The sequence below is a fragment of the Panulirus ornatus genome, chromosome 12, assembly GCF_036320965.1.
Source record: "Panulirus ornatus isolate Po-2019 chromosome 12, ASM3632096v1, whole genome shotgun sequence".
Taxonomy (NCBI): Eukaryota; Metazoa; Arthropoda; class Malacostraca; order Decapoda; family Palinuridae; genus Panulirus; species Panulirus ornatus.
The window spans coordinates 27,724,922-27,744,439 of record NC_092235.1 but is presented as its reverse complement, the minus strand read 5'-3'; the positions used below and the strand labels follow the sequence as shown (position 1 = coordinate 27,744,439).

At 39.1% G+C, this 19,518-nt stretch overlaps 1 protein-coding gene across 15 annotated transcripts in view; it reads right to left on the bottom strand.

The window, feature by feature from the left end:
- Positions 1-19,518, bottom strand: part of LOC139751952 (uncharacterized) — a 331,514-nt gene that overhangs the window by 79,839 nt on the left and 232,157 nt on the right. The window contains exons 5-6 of one of the 15 annotated variants that reach the window (XM_071667667.1): positions 4,387-4,894; positions 1,908-3,903 (exon numbers count right to left, since the gene is read on the bottom strand). The exons of 11 other annotated variants lie outside the window; for them this stretch is intronic. In XM_071667667.1, the coding sequence (XP_071523768.1) occupies positions 4,391-4,894 (504 nt within the window). In that variant the 3' untranslated portion in view covers positions 1,908-3,903; positions 4,387-4,390. Of the gene's footprint in view, positions 1-963; positions 1,359-1,907; positions 3,904-4,386; positions 4,895-19,518 lie in introns of those variants that run through there. 3 more of the 15 variants (XM_071667665.1, XR_011713451.1, XM_071667694.1) reach the window with 3 other exon arrangements.

Sequence of the window (19,518 nt, the reverse complement as noted above, 5' to 3'; positions counted from 1 at the left end):
AATGGTATGTGACTTTTCATTCAACAGCCTGCCTGTGTCTTTTACTTGCTTAAGTTGTCAACAGTTTTGGGAATAACCATGGAGTTATCTCTTTGGTCACTCCCAATAATCTGCCACTTTCACGTGGACCAGTCATCACATATAAAACTTTCATACGAGGCTTAAATACATATAACAACAAAACATACTATATAAACTTTTTATGGTTTAGTTTGTAAAGATATCACAAACATAAATATAAATTCAGGCTGACAATGAATTGCTCTGTTATCTTGTGCAGCAGCAATGTTCATATGCTATCAACAAGTATGATATGATTTATTCACATTTTTTAATCTAATCAAATTAATTATTCTTCAAAAAAAAGAATCTCTCCACCTACAGACTGCTATTTGAGACGTTTTCTGAAAATGGGCTACTATAACCTTTCTAGTTTTTTCTCACTTCTGATAATCTTTTTTCCATATTTCATTGTAAAAATGAAAGGAAAAAAAAAAAAAAAGAAGATGCACTGTAAAGATACATGCTAAGCCCATATACAAAAATTTACTTTTAATTACAAGACCAAGACCTACAATGGCCTAAAATATAAACAGCAAATTTGCATCTACTTTAAGAAAAAAAAATTGGAAGAGTAGGGAGTGTCAAGATAAAGCCCATTAAAGTGGACTTGAAAAATCCTGAGAAGAAAGGTAAAGAAAGCAGTTGGAACTAGATGTTGGTATGAAAATAATATTAGTCTTTAGTTATGATACAACATCAAATAAAATCTATGACCATGGGTGTATCATAAAAGATAAGCTTCTTTTTTTTCATAAAACTTTTCAATCTCATTGTGCCTAATTCATAAGATAAACACAAAAACAATAAAAGCCATTCACATGAAAAATCAGCAATTCTAATTCCCAACTCACGTATCAAATCCCCAATATAACTACTCCTGATTTAATAACATATTCTTACCTCAATACATTCAAATCCAATGTACAATCCCTTTTCGTCAGGTTAAGTGTTGATAAGATGGCTACTAATTCTTAAGTATTTGACATGTTACCCGTCCAAACCTTTCCTCTCTCATGGATCAATGTACTGTGAACAACTCTAATATGCTTGTTGAGGGACCCTTTCTGTCTGGCACGGTGAGAACAGAAAGGGCACTGGAATGGCTTTTCTCCAGTGTGAGTCCTCATATGAGAGGTTAATGTTGACATCTGGCATGCTTGATAGGGGCAGTGTGAGCAGGCGAAGGGTCTTTCCCCTGTGTGAGTCCGAATGTGGATTTCCAACTTGGCACGGGAGTCAAAATTTCTCTCGCATACGGGACAGGTTCGAAATACTGGTCCACGTTGCCGCTGCCGCTGGAATACAACAGAAAACGGCATGTGACTCGTACAGAAACAGCGAGTGACTCCTATAATTATACACAATCATCAGTCTATTCAATATTATACTGACTATAATATGAGAAAGATTTGAAAATCACATCACCAAGTGACTCTATAATATAAGAGATTTGAAAGCTTAACTCCACAATTCTTGTACAGTACTGCCATTCTGTTATGAGGGGGAAAAAGCGCAAAATTCATATACTTTAATTTTTCCTTTCGGTTTCCAAGAGACCGTCTAATCAAAATGCACAAATAGGACATAAAGTCACACTAAAATCAGAGCAATAACATATATCTGTGTTCCATTAATGTTTTACTATGGAAAACATACAGTGATTAGTGATTGAAACTTGAAATTCAGGTAATTAGCAATTTGTAGAACTTCCACTCCAGTTATGAATATGAAACAAGATGAAAAAATTATATTCAACTGGAATGAGTAATATTACAGATGAAATTGTTTAATAATGTCTCTTCAATATGATATGCTAGCAAAGGCATAAACAGAGAGTAAAAAAATGCTAGGTAGTATATTTATTAATCATCTAAAGTACATGATTGGAAATCTCTCTATCATCAATAAAAACTACAAAATAAATCATTACAGGTTGAACCTCTTTAATCCTGTAACACTGGGACCTGGCCATTACCGGACCACAAAAAATGCCGGAAAACAGAAAGTAACCCCTAAGGACACCCCCTATGTTAATAAGCTTGGCTACAGTGTAAACAGGTTTTGGTGCCTTAGTACTGCTAACAGTGCCATCCTGGTGGCAGATCCACAAACTAATGGCAGCAGATTCAAAATGTGCCAGACCATGGGAGTTGTCGGACCACAGAGCACCACATTAGAGGTACAACCTGTACTATACAATGGAAACTGTAAATTCTTTAAGGCTTACTAATACTGAAATATGTGACATTATCACAAAAGTAAACTCAGATATCTACACGAAAATAGTTTAAGTATGCAAGACGGAATAATTTATTACTGTGAATATCACCAGAGAATATTGTCAAAAAATGAAGTAATCTAACTAATGTTGCTATCAAAGTTCTTTGTGTATATGAGGGATCCTCTGTGCTTGGTAGCATTAATAACTTAAAAATTCATAATCTACGGTGTCACATAGTTCAACTCCAGCTTACTCTAATCTCACTGCATCTCTTCATGAACAGAACAGGTAATTTTTCAAATTCAGAGCACAGAAACTCATGGAGTATCTTCATAAAATTTTAAATGGAATAAGCATTACTGTAATCAATAGTATGTATATTTTGACAATTTGTATGATAAACTAACAGTGAATAAATGACTCCATCTTAGTTGAAATACCATTTCAAATCTTACAGTTCTCAAACTTTTTGCTAGGAATAAATCATATATAGAATACCCATATTCTGACAGATGAGCTGTCTCACTAAAAAGGAAAGGTAAAATACACATGAGCATGGGGAACAAAAGGTTTCAGAGGTATGTTGTGGAATGCTTTACATCGACTGAATTATCTTGCAATGGTGACGATGATATCATTTAATATATAAAAAACAATGGTAGCTCACCATTCTTTGTGATTCTATTTACAAACCATATTATCAATTGCTTAGTTTGTATTCCAGAGAATTTAATCCTTTTTCTGAGTTAGCATTTATGCACGATCAACCTACATCAGGTGATATCCCTGTGGGTGAGAATTAGTGGCCTAGTCCAAGACCTTAACATGACAGGAACAGCCAGCTCAGAATATAATAAAAATATCACCCTATTAACCCTGCCTGGTCTCATGACCTAGCTTTGGTTTCATGGGTTGTGTGCTGTGCTATTCTTACATTATGGTGCATCCAGGTATCCCACAAATATTGCTTTTATGAAAAAAGAGACTGTGTGTGTGTGTGTGCATTTGTATCCTGATCTATGTCTCAGTATTACCCATGTATGTCACAAAATTAACAATTTAGCTGTAGATTCTGCCATCTTTTATGAGATGTAAAACAGGTACACTAACATGGTTTAATGACGACATGAATTTTACAATTATGAAGTCAAGAAGTATAACCACAGTGATAGTCACTTTGAATATCTGAGTACACCAATAAACACATGAATTTTCACCCGCAGCAGTAAAAATAAATTCAAAATACTTTTATCATACAACAATAATCTCAGATGGACACCATACAGTTCATCCTACAGCTGAGATCTAAAAGTTTACAATGGAGCTTGTTATCACACTGGAGAGAAACTGAAACAATTATTCATATTTCTTCAAACAAGTCAAGATGTTGAGTGCCGTCGTCGTATGTGTTTGGCCAAGTCATAACGGTAGTTGACACGGTAGGGGCAGTGAGGACAGGCATAAGGTCGCTCCCCTGTGTGGACTAGTAGGTGCCTCTTCAAATCTGACTTTTGGTTGGCGCTGTAGGGGCAGCTTGGGCAGGAATAAGGTCGATGGAATGATGAGAGAGGAAAGTATCCCCCTGGAGCCCCCGCCGCGGGTGGCAGTTGAGATAGAAACTGCAAGGAAGAGAAAAAGGAGAGAATTTTATCAGGGAAACCCTGCAATACTGCCCATAAAAGGCATTCTCTTACACAAAAACACTTCCTGTAGCAAAATTGTAACTTCAATCAGAACATCAGCACTCCAACTGCTGACTAAAATAAGCATTTCTATGATGAGGATCATATCAAAACATTACTTTTCCTCAACTCATAATCTAATACGTCAAGAAAGAAATGCTTGAAGTAATTCAAAAATGAAAGCCTTAGCTGCTCAAACTTTGATCTCTTGTAATCTTATATTCTAATATAAAACTGCCAACAGAATAGATTTTTCAAAGTGCATAAAGACATATATTCTGGCATAAGCTTGAAGTAGATTCTCTGGCTTGATTATCACTCTGATCTTGCAATTTCAAAAGTCTTTGTAATCTCAAACTACAACAGCTCAAGTCTTCTATTACTCAGACACTGTACCACTATAAGACAAGAAGTACTCACATCCTCAATCTTGATTTAAAGTTGATCCACTTGTGTCATTAGAAATCTGTACATGAGGAAACAGCGGACTTGGTATGTGTAAATCAGATTCATTTGTGTCACAGTTTTGGTTATCAGCCTTGGCAGTTTCTATCTTATTTCCAGTGTGTGATGCACCATGCCCTAAAATTTCATTCTGAGAAGATCCTGAAGTATCATTATTAAAATTCATGTGAGCAGCAAGATGTGCATTTGGTTCAACCTTATGCACAGTCCGGATGTGTCTATTTAGGTGTGATTTCTGTGCAAAGGCAACAGGACAATGAGGGCATGCATATGGTCTCTCTCCAGTATGGGTTCTGACGTGAAGCACCAGTCCATCTCGTCTCCGGAACCTCCTACTGCAGAAGGGACAGCGATATGGCATCATCACATCATCCTGGCGATGCTGCAAGTGCTGATGGTGATCTTGGTGTAGTGTCACAGAGAGGGGATGCCCGGACGTCCCACCCAAGCCAGTCAGGAGCCGCTGCAACAGAGAACATCGGCTTCAGAGGTGATGGAGAGGGCGCTGCTGCAGGTGATGGTGGTCACTGATTATCATGCTCTACCCATACAATATATTACCCTGTAAGAGAATATAAGCTCTACCTTTCACTAACAGTTTAACTGTGAAAAACTTTACATCTATATCATCCAGTCAGAAATCTGTGAGGCATATGTAGTTGACTGTATACAAGCATAAAAAAAGTGACTATAATAATATCCCCTAATAATCTGCTACTGCAGATACCTAAGAAACATTCTGAACATAATATCAATAAAAAAAACAATTAATGAATCACACACTTACAACATGGGCTATTCTAATAAAATCTGTAAAATGATATGAGGTCACCTGATGAAAAAGTATAGAGTTACTACTAGGTGTTTCAGTGAAAACCAGTCAGCAGAAGGCAGATCGAATGAACTTAATCATCTCAGGAACAAAAGCATGACAGAGGAAATCACAAATGAAGGGAATCTAAGGGCAGTCAAGAATGCGGTAACTATTCATGAGGTAGAGAGAGGGTGTGAGCAAATGAAGCCATTCTTCAATTGTTCCTGGTGCTACCATTCTATGCAGAAAACAGCAAACACATACAAAAAACAATTACCCACACACACACACACATATACATATATATATATATATATATATATATATATATATATATATATATATATATATATATATATTTTTTTTTTCTGTCTCCCACGTTTGCGAGGTAGCGCAAGGAAACAGACGAAAGAAATGGCCCAACCCACCCCCATACACATGTATATACATACGTCCACACATGCGAATATACATACCTACACAGCTTTCCATGGTTTATCCCAGACGCTTCACATGCCCTGATTCAATCCACTGACAGCACGTAAACCCCGGTATACCACATCGATCCAATTCACTCTATTCCTTGCTCTCCTTTCACCCTCCTGCATGTTCAGGCCCCGATCACACAAAATCTTTTTCACTCCATCTTTCCACCTCCAATTTGGTCTCCCACTTCTCCTCGTTCCCTCCACCTCCGACACATATATCCTCTTGGTCAATCTTTCCTCACTCATTCTCTCCATGTGCCCAAACCATTTCAAAACACACTCTTCTGCTCTCTCAACCACGCTCTTTTTATTTCCACACATCTCTCTTACCCTTACGTTACTTACTCGATCAATTCACCTCACACCACACAATGTTCTCAAACATCTCATTTCCAGCACATCCATCCTCCTGCGCACAACTCTATCCATAGCCCACGCCTCGCAACCATACAACATTGTTGGAACCACTATTCCTTCAAACATACCCATTTTTGCTTTCCGAGATAATGTTCTCGACTTCCACACATTCTTCAAGGCTCCCAGGATTTTCGCCCCCTCCCCCACCCTATGATCCACTTCCACTTCCATGGTTCCATCCGCTGCCAGATCCACTCCCAGATATCTAAAACACGTTACTTCCTCCAGTTTTTCTCCATTCAAACTTACCTCCCAATTGACTTGACCCTCAACCCTACTGTACCTAATTACCTTGCTCTTATTCACATTTACTCTTAACTTTCTTCTTTCACACACTTTACCAAACTCAGTCACCAGCTTCTGCAGTTTCTCACATGAATCAGCCACCAGCGCTGTATCATCAGCGAACAACAACTGACTCACTTCCCAAGCTCTCTCATCCCCAACAGACTTCATACTTGCCCCTCTTTCCAAAACTCTTGCACTCACCTCCCTAACAACCCCATCCATAAACAAATTAAACAACCATGGAGACATCACACACCCCTGCCGCAAACCTACATTCACTGAGAACCAATCACTTTCCTCTCTTCCTACACGTACACATGCCTTACATCCTCAATAAAAACTTTTCACTGCTTCTAACAACTTGCCCCCCACACCATATATTCTTAATACCTTCCACATATATATATATATATATATATATATATATATATATATATATATATATATATATATATATATTATTTTGCTTTGTCGCTGTCTCCCGCGTTTGCGAGGTAGCGCAAGGAAACAGATGAAAGAAATGACCCAACCCACCCCCATACACATGTATATACACACACGTCCACACATGCAAATATACATACCTATACATCTCAATGTACACATATATATACACACACAGACACATACATATATACCCATGCACACAATTCACACTGTCTGCCTTTATTCATTCCCATCGCCACCTCGCCACATATGGAATACCATCCCCCTCCCCCCTCATGTGTGCGGGGTAGCGCTAGGAAAAGACAACAAAGGCCTCATTCGTTCACACTCAGTCTCTAGCTGTCATGCAATAATGCCCTAAACCACCGCTCCCTTTCCACATCCAGGCCCCACACAGCTTTCCATGGTTTATCCCAGATGCTTCACATGCCCTGATTCAATCCACTGACAGCACGTCGACCCCAGAATACCACATCGATCCAATTCACTCTATTCCTTGCCCGCCTTTCACCCTCCTGCATGTTCAGGCCCCGATCACTCAAAATCTTTTTCACTCCATCTTTCCACCTCCAATTTGGTCTCCCACTTCTCCTCGTTCCCTCCACATCTGACACATATATCCTCTTAGTCAATCTTTCCTCACTCATTCTCTCCATGTGCCCAAACCATTTCATATATATATATATATATATATATATATATATATATATATATATATATATATATATATATATATATATATATATATTTTTTTTTTGCTATGTCGCTGTCTCCCGCGTTTGCGAGGTAGCGCAAGGAAACAGACGAAAGAAATGGCCCAACCCACCCCCATACACATGTATATACATACACGTCCACACATGCAAATATACATACCTATACATCTCAATGTACACACATATATACACACACAGACATATACATATATACATATGTACATAATTCATAGTCTGCCTTTATTTATTCCCATCGCCACCTCGCCACACATGGAATAACATCCCCCTCCCCCCTCATGTGTGCGAGGTATCACTAGGAAAAGACAACAAAGGCCCCATTCGTTCACACTCAGTCTCTAGCTGTCATGTAATAATGCCCGAAACCACAGCTCCCTTTCCACATCCAGGCCCCACAGAACTTTCCATGGTTTACCCCAGATGCTTTGCACACACACACACACACACACACACATATATAAAAATATATATATATATATATATATATATATTCATCTGATCCACTTTAAACTATGCCTCACATGCCTGTAATTCTGCCCTCTCATAAGCAATCAAAGCTGCAAACCACACAAAATAGTGCACTCAGAAAAATTATTGGCTGTCTAGCAACCACAAACACTTAACATCTTCACAACGGCAGAGATCCTCCTAATACACTCCCATCTCAACATGTTCAACACTCTTCTATGCAACAGCACTAGAATTCTTCTCACCTAAATCACTTTATAACTAACCACCAACTCTGTAGAAATAAAAACTTTAAACTTCCCTTATACTTCAGTATCCTCTACTCTGATTCCCCCAACCCCCCAAAAATATAATCCTGAAAAAATACATACACACAAAAATTACCTGACAAGCACTAAACAGCTGACCTCCCAACTCAGAATTCATCTCCAACCCACCATACATACACATCTCAGAAACCATACTTCCCAAACACAAGTCACCTTCTGTTTACACACTGAACATCATCCATTACTACAAACTCTATTTCAACAAATCCCATGTAAGAAGACACCAAGCACTTGCTACTCAATTGCCTTGCACTCTCTGTACATCCACACACACATATCATAACACTGTATGACCAGTAGTCCAGACCAGTGGACATGGGCAGCTTCCAAGTGCTGCAGGATCCTAATAAAGAAAGAAGGGACCCTTAGGGTCGGAAGTAAGTGTGTGTGTGTTTGAATATATATAAATATAAACATCATTCATAAAGGTTTTGGGAGCGATGAAGAATGTGCAGAAGGAGAGAATGTTATCTTGGAGAGCAAAAATGGGTATGTTTCAAGGAATAGTAGTTCCAACAATATCATATGTACTTGTATGGGCATTTATATACTTATATGTGTATATGAGTAGTTGGGCCATTCTTCATCCATTTCCTGGCACTACCTCGCTGACACAGGAAACGGTGATCAAGTATACACAAATAAATAAATGAATAAATAAATATATATACTATACATACATACATACATATATATATATATATATATATATATATATATATATATATATATATATATATATATATATACACACACATGTGTATGTGGGTGGGTTCGGCCATTCTTTCGTCTGTTTCCTTGTGCTACCTCGCTAACATGGGAGACAGCAAATAAGTATAATAAATAAAATGAATAACAATATAATTCTGTCTGTTGTATTATACTTAATTGCCGTCTCCCACGTTTAGCGAGGTAGTGCAAGGAAACAGATGAAAGAATAGCTCAACCCATCCACATACAAATGTATATACATAAATGCCCACACACGCACACATATATTTCAACATATACATACACAGATATATACATATATACACATGCACATATTCTTACTTGCTGCCTTCATCCATTCCCAATGCCACCCTGCCACACACGAACTAGCATCCCTCCACTCCTCCTCCTCCTCCAGCGAGGCAGTGCTAGGAACGGACATAAAATAAGGCCACATTCATTCACACTCAGTCTCTAACTTCATTCGTTCACACACAGTCTCTAGCTGTCATGTGTAATGCACTGAAACCACAGCTCCCTTTCCAAATCCAGGCCCCACAAAATTTTCCATGGTTTACCCCAGACGCTTCACATGCCCTGCTTCAATCCATTGAAAGCTCGTCAACCCAGGTATACCACATCATTCCAATTCACTATTCCTTGCATGCCTTTCACCCTCCTGTATGTTCAGGCCCCAATCACTCAAAATCTTTTTCACTCCAACCTTCCACCTCCAGTTTGGTCTCCCACTTCTTGTTCCCTCTACCTCTGACATATATATCCTCTTCGTCAATCTTTCCTCACTCATTCTCTCCATGTGATCAAACCATTTCAAAATATCCTCTTCTGCTTTCTCAACCACACTCTTTTTATTACCACACATCTCTCTTACCCTTTCATTACTTACTCGATCAAATGACCTCACACCACACATTGCCCTCAAACATTTCACACCAATGCATCCACCTCCTCCACACAGCCTTATCCATAGCCCATGCCTCACATCCATATAACACTGTTGGAACCACTATTCCTTCAAAGATAATCAATTTTGCCCTCCTAGATACCATTCTCTCTTTCCATACATTCTTCACTGCTCTCAGAAGCTTCACCCCCTTCCCCAATCCTATGACACTTTCACTGTCGAGTCAACTCCCAGATAAGTGCATCAATGGACTGAACCAGAGCACGTAAACTGTCCACGGTAAACCATGGAAAGTTCTATGGGCTCTGGATGTGGATAAAGTTTTGTGTTTTCAGTACATTACACATAGCAGCTCAAGAATGGGCCTGGCCTTTCTTTGTCTTTCCTGATCCTATCTCGCTAATGCAGGAGGCGGCAATCAACTGTGAAGCAGGAGGAAACAGGATATATATTTATATTATATAATTATACTTTATAATTGTTTCCCCCGTCATTGAGGTAGCACCAGGAAACAGACAAAGAATGGATTATATAAATAAATAAATAAATATATAAATATATATATATATATATATATATATATATATATATATATATATATATATATATATATGTGTGTGTGTGTGTGGCGAGGTGGCGATGGGAATGAATAAAGGCAGACAGTGTGAATTGTGTGCATGGGTATATATGTATGTGTCTGTGTGTGTATATATATATGTGTACATTGAGGTGTATAGGTATGTATATTTGCGTGTGTGGACGTGTATGTATATACATGTGTATGGGGGTGGGTTGGGCCATTTCTTTCGTCTGTTTCCTTGCGCTACCTTGCAAACGCAGGAGACAGCGACAAAGCAAAATGAAAATAAAATATATATATATATATATATATATATATATATATATATATATATATATATATATATATTATCCCTGGGGATGGGGAGAAAGAACACTTCCCACGCATTCCTCACGTGTCGTAGAAGGCAACTAGAGGGGACGAAAGTGGGGGGCCAGAAATCCTCCCCTCCTTGTATTTTAACTTTCTAAAATGGGAAACAGAAGGAGTCACACGGGGAGTGCTCATCCTCCTCGTAGGCACAAATTGGGGTGTCTAAATGTGTGTGGATGTAACCAAGATGTGAAAAAAGGAGAGATAGGTAGTATGTTTGAGGAAAGGAACCTGGATGTTTTGGCTCTGAGTGAAACGAAGCTCAAGGGTAAAGGGGAAGAGTGGTTTGGGAATGTCTTGGGAGTAAAGTCAGGGGTTAGTGAGAGGACAAGAGCAAGGGAAGGAGTAACACTACTCCTGGAACAGTTGTTGTGGGAGTATGTGATAGAATGCAAGAAAGTAAATTCTAGATTAATATGGGTAAAACTGAAAGTTGATGGAGAGAGATGGGTGATTATTGGTGCATATGCACCTGGGCATGAGAAGAAAGATCATGAGAGGCAAGTGTTTTGGGAGCAGCCGAATGAGTGTGTTAGTGGTTTTGATGCACAAGACCGGGTTATAATGATGGGTGATCTGAATGCAAAGGTGAGTAATGTGGCAGTTGAGGGAATAATTGGTATACATGGGGTGTTCAGCGTTGTAAATGGAAATGGTGAAGAGCTTGTAGATTTATGTGCTGAAAAAAGACTAGTGATTGGGAATACCTGGTTTAAAAAGCGAGATATACATAAGTATACGTATGTAAGTAGGAGAGATGGCCAGAGAGCGTTATTGGATTACGTGTTAATTGACAGGCGCGCAAAAAGAGAGACTTTTGGATGTTAATGTACTGAGAGGTGCAACTGGAGGGATGTCTGATCATTATCTTGTGGAGGCGAAGGTGAAGATTTGTATGGGTTTTCAGAAAAGAAGAGAGAATGTTGGGGTGAAGAGGGTGGTGAGAGTAAGTGAGCTTGGGAAGGAGACTTGTGTGAGGAAGTACCAGGAGAGACTGAGTACAGAATGGAAAAAGGTGAGAACAAAGGAGGTAAGGGGAGTGGGGGAGGAATGGGATATATTTAGGGAAGCAGTGATGGCTTGCGCAAAAGATGCTTGTGGCATGAGAAGCATGGGAGGCGGGTTGATTAGAAAGGGTAGTGAGTGGTGGGATGAAGAAGTAAGATTATTAGTGAAAGAGAAGAGAGAGGCATTTGGACAATTTTTGCAGGGAAAAAATGCAAATGAGTGGGAGATGTATAAAAGAAAGAGACAGGAGGTCAAGAGAAAGGTGCAACAGGTGAAAAAGAGGGCAAATGAGAGTTGGGGTGAGAGAGTATCATTAAATTTTAGGGAGAATAAAAAAAATGTTCTGGTAGGAGGTAAATAAAGTGCGTAAGACAAGGGAGCAAATGGGAACTTCAGTGAAGGGGGCTAATGGGGAGGTGATAACAAGTAGTGGTGATGTGAGAAGGAGATGGAGTGAGTATTTTGAAGGTTTGTTGAATGTGTTTGATGATAGAGTGGCAGATACTGGGTGTTTTGGTCGAGGTGGTGTGCAAAGTGAGAGGGTTAGGGAAAATGATTTGGTAAACAGAGAAGAGGTAGTAAAAGATTTGTGGAAGATGAAAGCCGGCAAGGCAGCAGGTTTGGATGGTATTGCAGTGGAATTTATTAAAAAAGGGGGTGACTGTATAGTTGACTGGTTGGTAAGGTTATTCAATTGTATGTATGATTCATGGTGAGGTGCCTGAGGATTGGTGGAATGTATGCATAGTGCCATTGTATAAAGGCAAAGGGGATAAGAGTGAGTGCTCAAATTACAGAGGTATAAGTTTGTTGAGTATTCCTGGTAAATTATATGGGAGGGTATTGATTGAGAGGGTGAAGGCATGTACAGAGCATCAGATTGGGGAAGAGCAATATGGTTTCAGAAGTGGTAGAGGATGTGTGGATCAGGTGTTTGCTTTGAAGAATGTATGTGAGAAATACTTAGAAAAACAAATGGATTTGTATGTAGCATTTATGGATCTGGAGAAGGCATATGATAGAGTTGATAGAGATGCTCTGTGGAAGGTACTAAGAATATATGGTGTGGGAGGCAAGTTGTTAGAAGCAGTGAAAAGTTTTTATCGAGGATGTAAGGCATGTGTATGTGTAGGAAGAGAGGAAAGTGATTGGATCTCAGTGAATGTAGGTTTGCGGCAGGGGTGTGTGATGTCTCCATGGTTGTTTAATTTGTTTATGGATGGGGTTGTTAGGGAGGTGAATGCGTTTTGGAAAGAGGGGCAAGTATGCAGTCTGTTGGGGATGAGAGAGCTTGGGAAGTGAGTCAGTTGTTGTTTGCTGATGATACAGCGCTGGTGGCTGATTCATGTGAGAAACTGCAGAAGCTGGTGACTGAGTTTGGTAAAGTGTGTGAAAGAAGAAAGTTAAGAGCAAATGTGAATAAGAGCAAGGTTATTAGGTACAGTAGGGTTGAGGGTCAAGTCAACTGAGAGGTAGTTTGAATGGAGAAAAACTGGAGGAAGTAAAGTGTTTTAGATATCTGGGAGTAGATCTGGCAGCGGATGGAACCATGGAAGTGGAAGTGAATCATAGGGTGGGGAGGGGGCGAAAATCCTGGGAGCCATGAAGAATGTGTGGAAGTCGAGAACATTATCTCGGAAAGCTAAAATGGGTATGTTTGAAGGAATAGTGGTTCTAACAATGTTGTATGGTTGCGAGGCATGGGCTATGGATAGAGTTGTGCGCAGGAGGGTGGATGTGCTGGAAATGAGATGTTTGAGGACAATATGTGGTGTGAGGTGGTTTGATCGAGTAAGTAATGTAAGGGTAAGAGAGATGTGTGGAAATGAGAAGAGTGTGGTTGAGAGAGCAGAACAGGGTGTTTTGAAATGGTTTGGGCACATGGAGAGAATGAGTGAGGAAAGATTGACCAAGAGGATATATGTGTCGGAGGTGGAGGGAACGAGGAGAAGTGGGAGACCAAATTGGAGGTGGAAAGATGGAGTGAAAAAGATTTTGTGTGATCGGGGCCTGAGCATGCAGGAGGGTGAAAGGAGGGCAAGGAATAGAGTGAATTGGATCAATGTGGTATACCGGGGTTGACGTGCTGTCAGTGGATGGAATCAGGGCATGTGAAGCGCCTGGGGTAAACCATGGAAAGCTGTGTAGGTATGTATATTTGCGTGTGTGGACGTATGTATGTACATGTGTATGGGGGTGGGTTGGGCCATTTCTTTCGTCTGTTTCCTTGCGCTACCTCGCAAACGCGGAAGACAGCGGCAAATATATATACATATATATATATATATATATATATATATATATATATATATATATTGGAAAGGATCACAATTTTGCGCGTGATCAAGATATTCCTATGAGTCCACGGGGAAAATGAAACACAGAAAGTTCCCAAGTGCACTTTTGTGTAATAATCACATCATCAGGGGAGACACAAGAGAGAAATATAACAGTCAATTGATATACATCGAAGAGACGAAGCTAGGACGCCATTTGGTAAACATGTGATTGTCCAAAACATGCAACGAGCATTCATAAACTTATCATTTTACAAATCTTATCAACAATAAAGTTATCTAATTTGTATAGACCATCACTAATATCAAGATTATACTTCTTTGTGTATTTAATAATAGAAGATTCAATGATATTTCTCTTGGTAATAGAGTTAGAGTTAATAACTGAGATGGCGTTACTCCAGTCAATACAATGATCATAGTTTTAAACATGATTAAACAAGGCATTTGATTCTTGTCCCGTTCTTATACTTATACTTTGCTTCCCATGTTGCTTAAATCCTTCAATGTAAATGCTGCCTTTAGCAACAATAATACTATAAAGAATATCTTAATCAGGAATTCACCAGAAAATTCTCTTGGTTGCATCTATAAAGTGCCTTGTGGAAACTGTGATAAATCTTTTTATGTTAGTCAGACTGGTAAGGATCTTTCTGTTAGACTTAAGCAACATAAATATAGTATAAGAACGGGACAAGAATCAAATGCCTGGTTTAATCATGTTAAAAACTATGATCATTGTATTGACTGGAGTAACGCCATCTCAGTTATTAACTCTTAACTCTATTACCAAGAGAAATATCATTGAATCTTCTATTATTAAATACACAAAGAAATATAATTTTAATATTAGTGATGGTCTATACAAATTAGATAACTTTATTGTTGATAAGATTTGTAAAATGATAAGTTTATGAACGCCCGTTGTATGTTTTGGACAAATCACATGTTTACCAAATGGAGTCCTAGCTTCGTCTCTTCGATGTATATCAATTGACTGTTATATTTCTCTCTTGTGTCTCCCCTAATGATGTGATTATTAAACGAAAGCGCGCTTGGGAACTTTTTGTGTTTCATTCTCCCCGTGGACTCATAGGAATATATATTTATATTTTATTTTATTTTCATTTTGCTTTGTCGCTGTCTCCCACGTCTGCGAGGTAGCGCAAGGAAACAGACGAAAGAAATGGCACAACCCACCCCCATACACATGTATATACACACATGTCCACACACACAAATATACATACCTATACATCTCAATGTACACATATATATACACACACAGACACATATATATATACCCATGCACACAATTCACACTGTCTGCCTTTATTCATTCCCATCGCCACCTCGCCACACATGGAATGCCATCCCCCTCCACCCTCATGTGTGCGGGGTAGCGCTAGGAAAAGACAACAAAGGCCTCATTCGTTCACACTCAGTCTCTAGCTGTCGTGCAATAATGCCCGAAACCACAGCTCCCTTTCCACATCCAGGCCCCACACAGCTTTCCATGGTTTACCCGAGACGCTTCACATGCCCTGATTCAATCCACTGACAGCACGTCAACCCCGGTATACTACATCGATCCAATTCACTCTATTCCTTGCCCACCTTTCACCCTCTTGCATGTTCAGGCCCCGATCACTCAAAATCTTTTTCGCTCCATCTTTCCACCTTCAATTTGGTCTCCCACTTCCCCTCGTTCCCTCCACCTCTGACACATATATCCTCTTGGTCAATCTTTCCTCACTCATTCTCTCTATGTGCCCAAACCATTTCAAAACACCCTCTTCTGCTCTCTCAACCACGCTCTTTTTATTTCCACACATCTCTCTTACCCTTACATTACTTACTCGATCAAACCACCTCACACCACACATTGTCCTCAAACATCTCATTTATATATATACATATATATATATATATATATATATATATATATACATATATATATATATATATATATATATATATATATATATATATATATATATATATATATACATATATATATATATATATATATATATATATATATATATATATATATATATATATATATATATATATATATATGCATATATATACATTCTAATACATATTTGCCATTTCCCACATTAGCAAGGTAGTGTTAAGAACAGAGGACTGAGCCTAAGAGGGAAAATCCTCACTTGGCCCCTTCTCTGTTCTTTTCTTTTGGAAAAGCAAAAACTGGAGGGTAGGATTTCCAGCCCCCTGCTCCCTCCCCTTTTATACACCTTTTACGATATGCAGGGAATACATGGGAAGTATTCTTTCTCCCCTATCCCAGAGGGGAGGGGGGGGATGCTATCTAATATGTGGCGGGGTGGCGACGGGAATGGATGAAGGCAGCAAGTATGAATATGTACATGTGTATATATGTATATGTCTATGTATGTATATGTATGTTTACGTTGAAATATATATGTATGTATATATGCGTGTATGAGCATTTATGTATATACATGTATATGTGGGTGGGTTGAACCACTCCTTGCGCTATCTTGCTGACACAGGAGACAGTGATTAAGTATAACATAAATAAATAAATAATATATTTTTCATACATATCCGCATCAGCGAGGTACCGTTAAAAATAGAGGGCTGAGCCTTAGAGGGAATATCCTCACTTGGCCCTCTTTCTCTGTTCCCTATTATTATCATTATTTTTTTATTATACTTGATCGCTGTTTCCTATGTCAGTGGGGTAGCGCCTGGGAAAAGATGAAGAACGACCCACCCATTCATATACACATATATATATAAATAAATATTTTGCGTGTGTGGAACGTGTAAGTATAACATGTGTATGGGGGTGGGTTTAGGCCCTTCTTTCGTCTGTTTTACTGCGCTACCTTGCAAACCAGGAGACAGCGACAAAGCACAATGAAAATAAAATATATATATATATATATAATATATATATAATAAATATATAGTATAATATATATATATAATATAAACCCTGGGAATGGGGAGAAAGAACACATCCCACGCATTCCTCACGTGTCCGTAAAGGCAACTAGAGGGGACGAAAGTGGGGGGCCAGAAATCCTCCCTCCCTTGTATTTTAACTGTCTAAATTGGGAAACAGAAGGAGTCACACGGGGAGTGCTCATCCTCCTCGTAGGACACAAAATTGGGGTGTCTAAATGTGTAGGATTGAACCAGAATGTAAAAAAAGAGAGATAGTAGTATGTTTGAGGAAATGAACCTGGATTTTGGGCTCTGAGTGAAACGAAGCTCAAGGGTAAAGGTGGAAGAGTGGTTGGGAATGTCCTTGGGAGTAAAAGTCAGGGGTTTAGGAGAGGAACAAGAGCAAGGGAAGGAGTTAACTACGCCTGGAACAGTTGTTTTGTGGAGTATTGAATAGAATGCAAGAAGTAAATTCTAGATTAATATGGGTAAAACTAAAGTTTGATGGAGAGTGATGGGTGATTATTGGTGCATATGCACCTGGCATGAGAAGAAAGAACAAGAGAGCCAAGTGTTTTGGGAGCAAAGGCCGAATGAGTGTGTTAGTGGTTTTTGATCCACAAGACCGGGTATAATGATGGGGATCTGAATGCAAAGGTGAGTAATTGGCAGTTGAGGAATAATTTGGTATAACATGGGGTGTTATCAGCGTTGTAAATTCGGAAATGGTGAAGAGCTTGTAGATTTATGTGCTGAAAAAAAACTAGTGTTGGGAATACCTGGTTTAAAAAGCGAGATATAAATAAGTATACGTATGTAAGTAGGAGAGTTGGCCAGAGAGCGTTATTGGCTTACGTGTTAATTGACAGAGGCCGCAAAAGAGAGACTTTGGATGTTAATGTACTGAGAGGTGCAAACAGAGGGAATGTCTGATCATTATCTTGTGAGGCGAAGGTGAAGATTTGTAGGGTTTTCAGAAAAGAAGAGAGAATGTTGGGTGAAGAGGGTGGAAGTCAGTGAGCTTGGGAAGGAGGACTTGTGTGAGGAAGTACAAGGAGAGACTGAGTACAGAATGGAAAAAGGTAGAGAACAAAGGAGGAAAGGTAGTGGGGGAGGAATGGGATATATTTAGGGAAGCAGTGATGGCTTGCGAAAAGATGCATGTGCATGAGAAAGCATGGAGTGCCGGGTTGATAAAAGGTATGAGTGTGGGAATGAAGAATTAAAATTATTAGTGAAAGAGAAGAGAGAGCATTTGGACAAGTTTTGCAGGAAAAAAATGCAATATAATTTTTGGGAGATGTATAAAAGAAAGAAGACAGGAGGTCCAAGAAAGTGCACAGTGAAAAAGAGGGCAAAGCGAGTTGGGGGAAGATTAATCATTAAAATTTTAGGGAGAATTAAAAAAAATGTTCTGGTAGGAGTAAATAAAGTGCGTAGACAAGGGAGGCAAATGGAACTTCAATGAAGGGGGTTTGCTAAAGGGGAGTCATGGGCAACATAACAATAGTGGTGATGTGAAGAAGGAGATGAGTAGTATTTTGAAGGTTTGTTGAATGTGTTTGATGATAGAGTGGCAGATACTGGGTGTTTTGGTCGAGGTGGTGTGCAAAGTGAGAGGGTTAGGGAAAATGATTTGGTAAACAAGAAGAGTAGTGAAAAGATTTTGTGAAATGAAAGCCGCAAGGCAGCCAGGTTTTGGATGGTATTGCAGTGGAATTTATTAAAAAGGGGGGTGACTGTAATAGTTGACTGGTTGGTTAAGGTTATTCAATTGTATTAGATTTCATGGGTGAGGTGCCTGAGATTGGTGGAATGTATGCATGGCATTGGTATAAAGGCAAAGGGATAAGAGTGAGTGCGCAAAATTACAGAGGTATAAGTTGTTGAGTATTCCTGTAAATTATATGGGAGGGTATGATTGAGAGGGTGAAGGCATGTTACAGAGCATGCAGGATTGGGTAAGAGCAATATGGTTTCAAAGTGGTAAGGGATGTGTGGATCAGGTGTTTGCTTTGAAGAATGTATGTGAGAAATACTTAGAAAAACAAATGGATTTTGTATGTAGCATTTTATGGATCTGGAGAAGGCATATGATAGAGTTTAAGAGATGCTCCTGTGGAAGGTACTAAGAATATATGGTTGGGAGCAAAGTTGGTTAGAAGCATGAAAAGTTTATCGAGGATGTAAGGCATGTGGTATGGTTAGGAAGAGAGGAAAGTGATTTGGAGCTCAGTGAATGTAGGTTTGGCGGCAGGTGTGATGT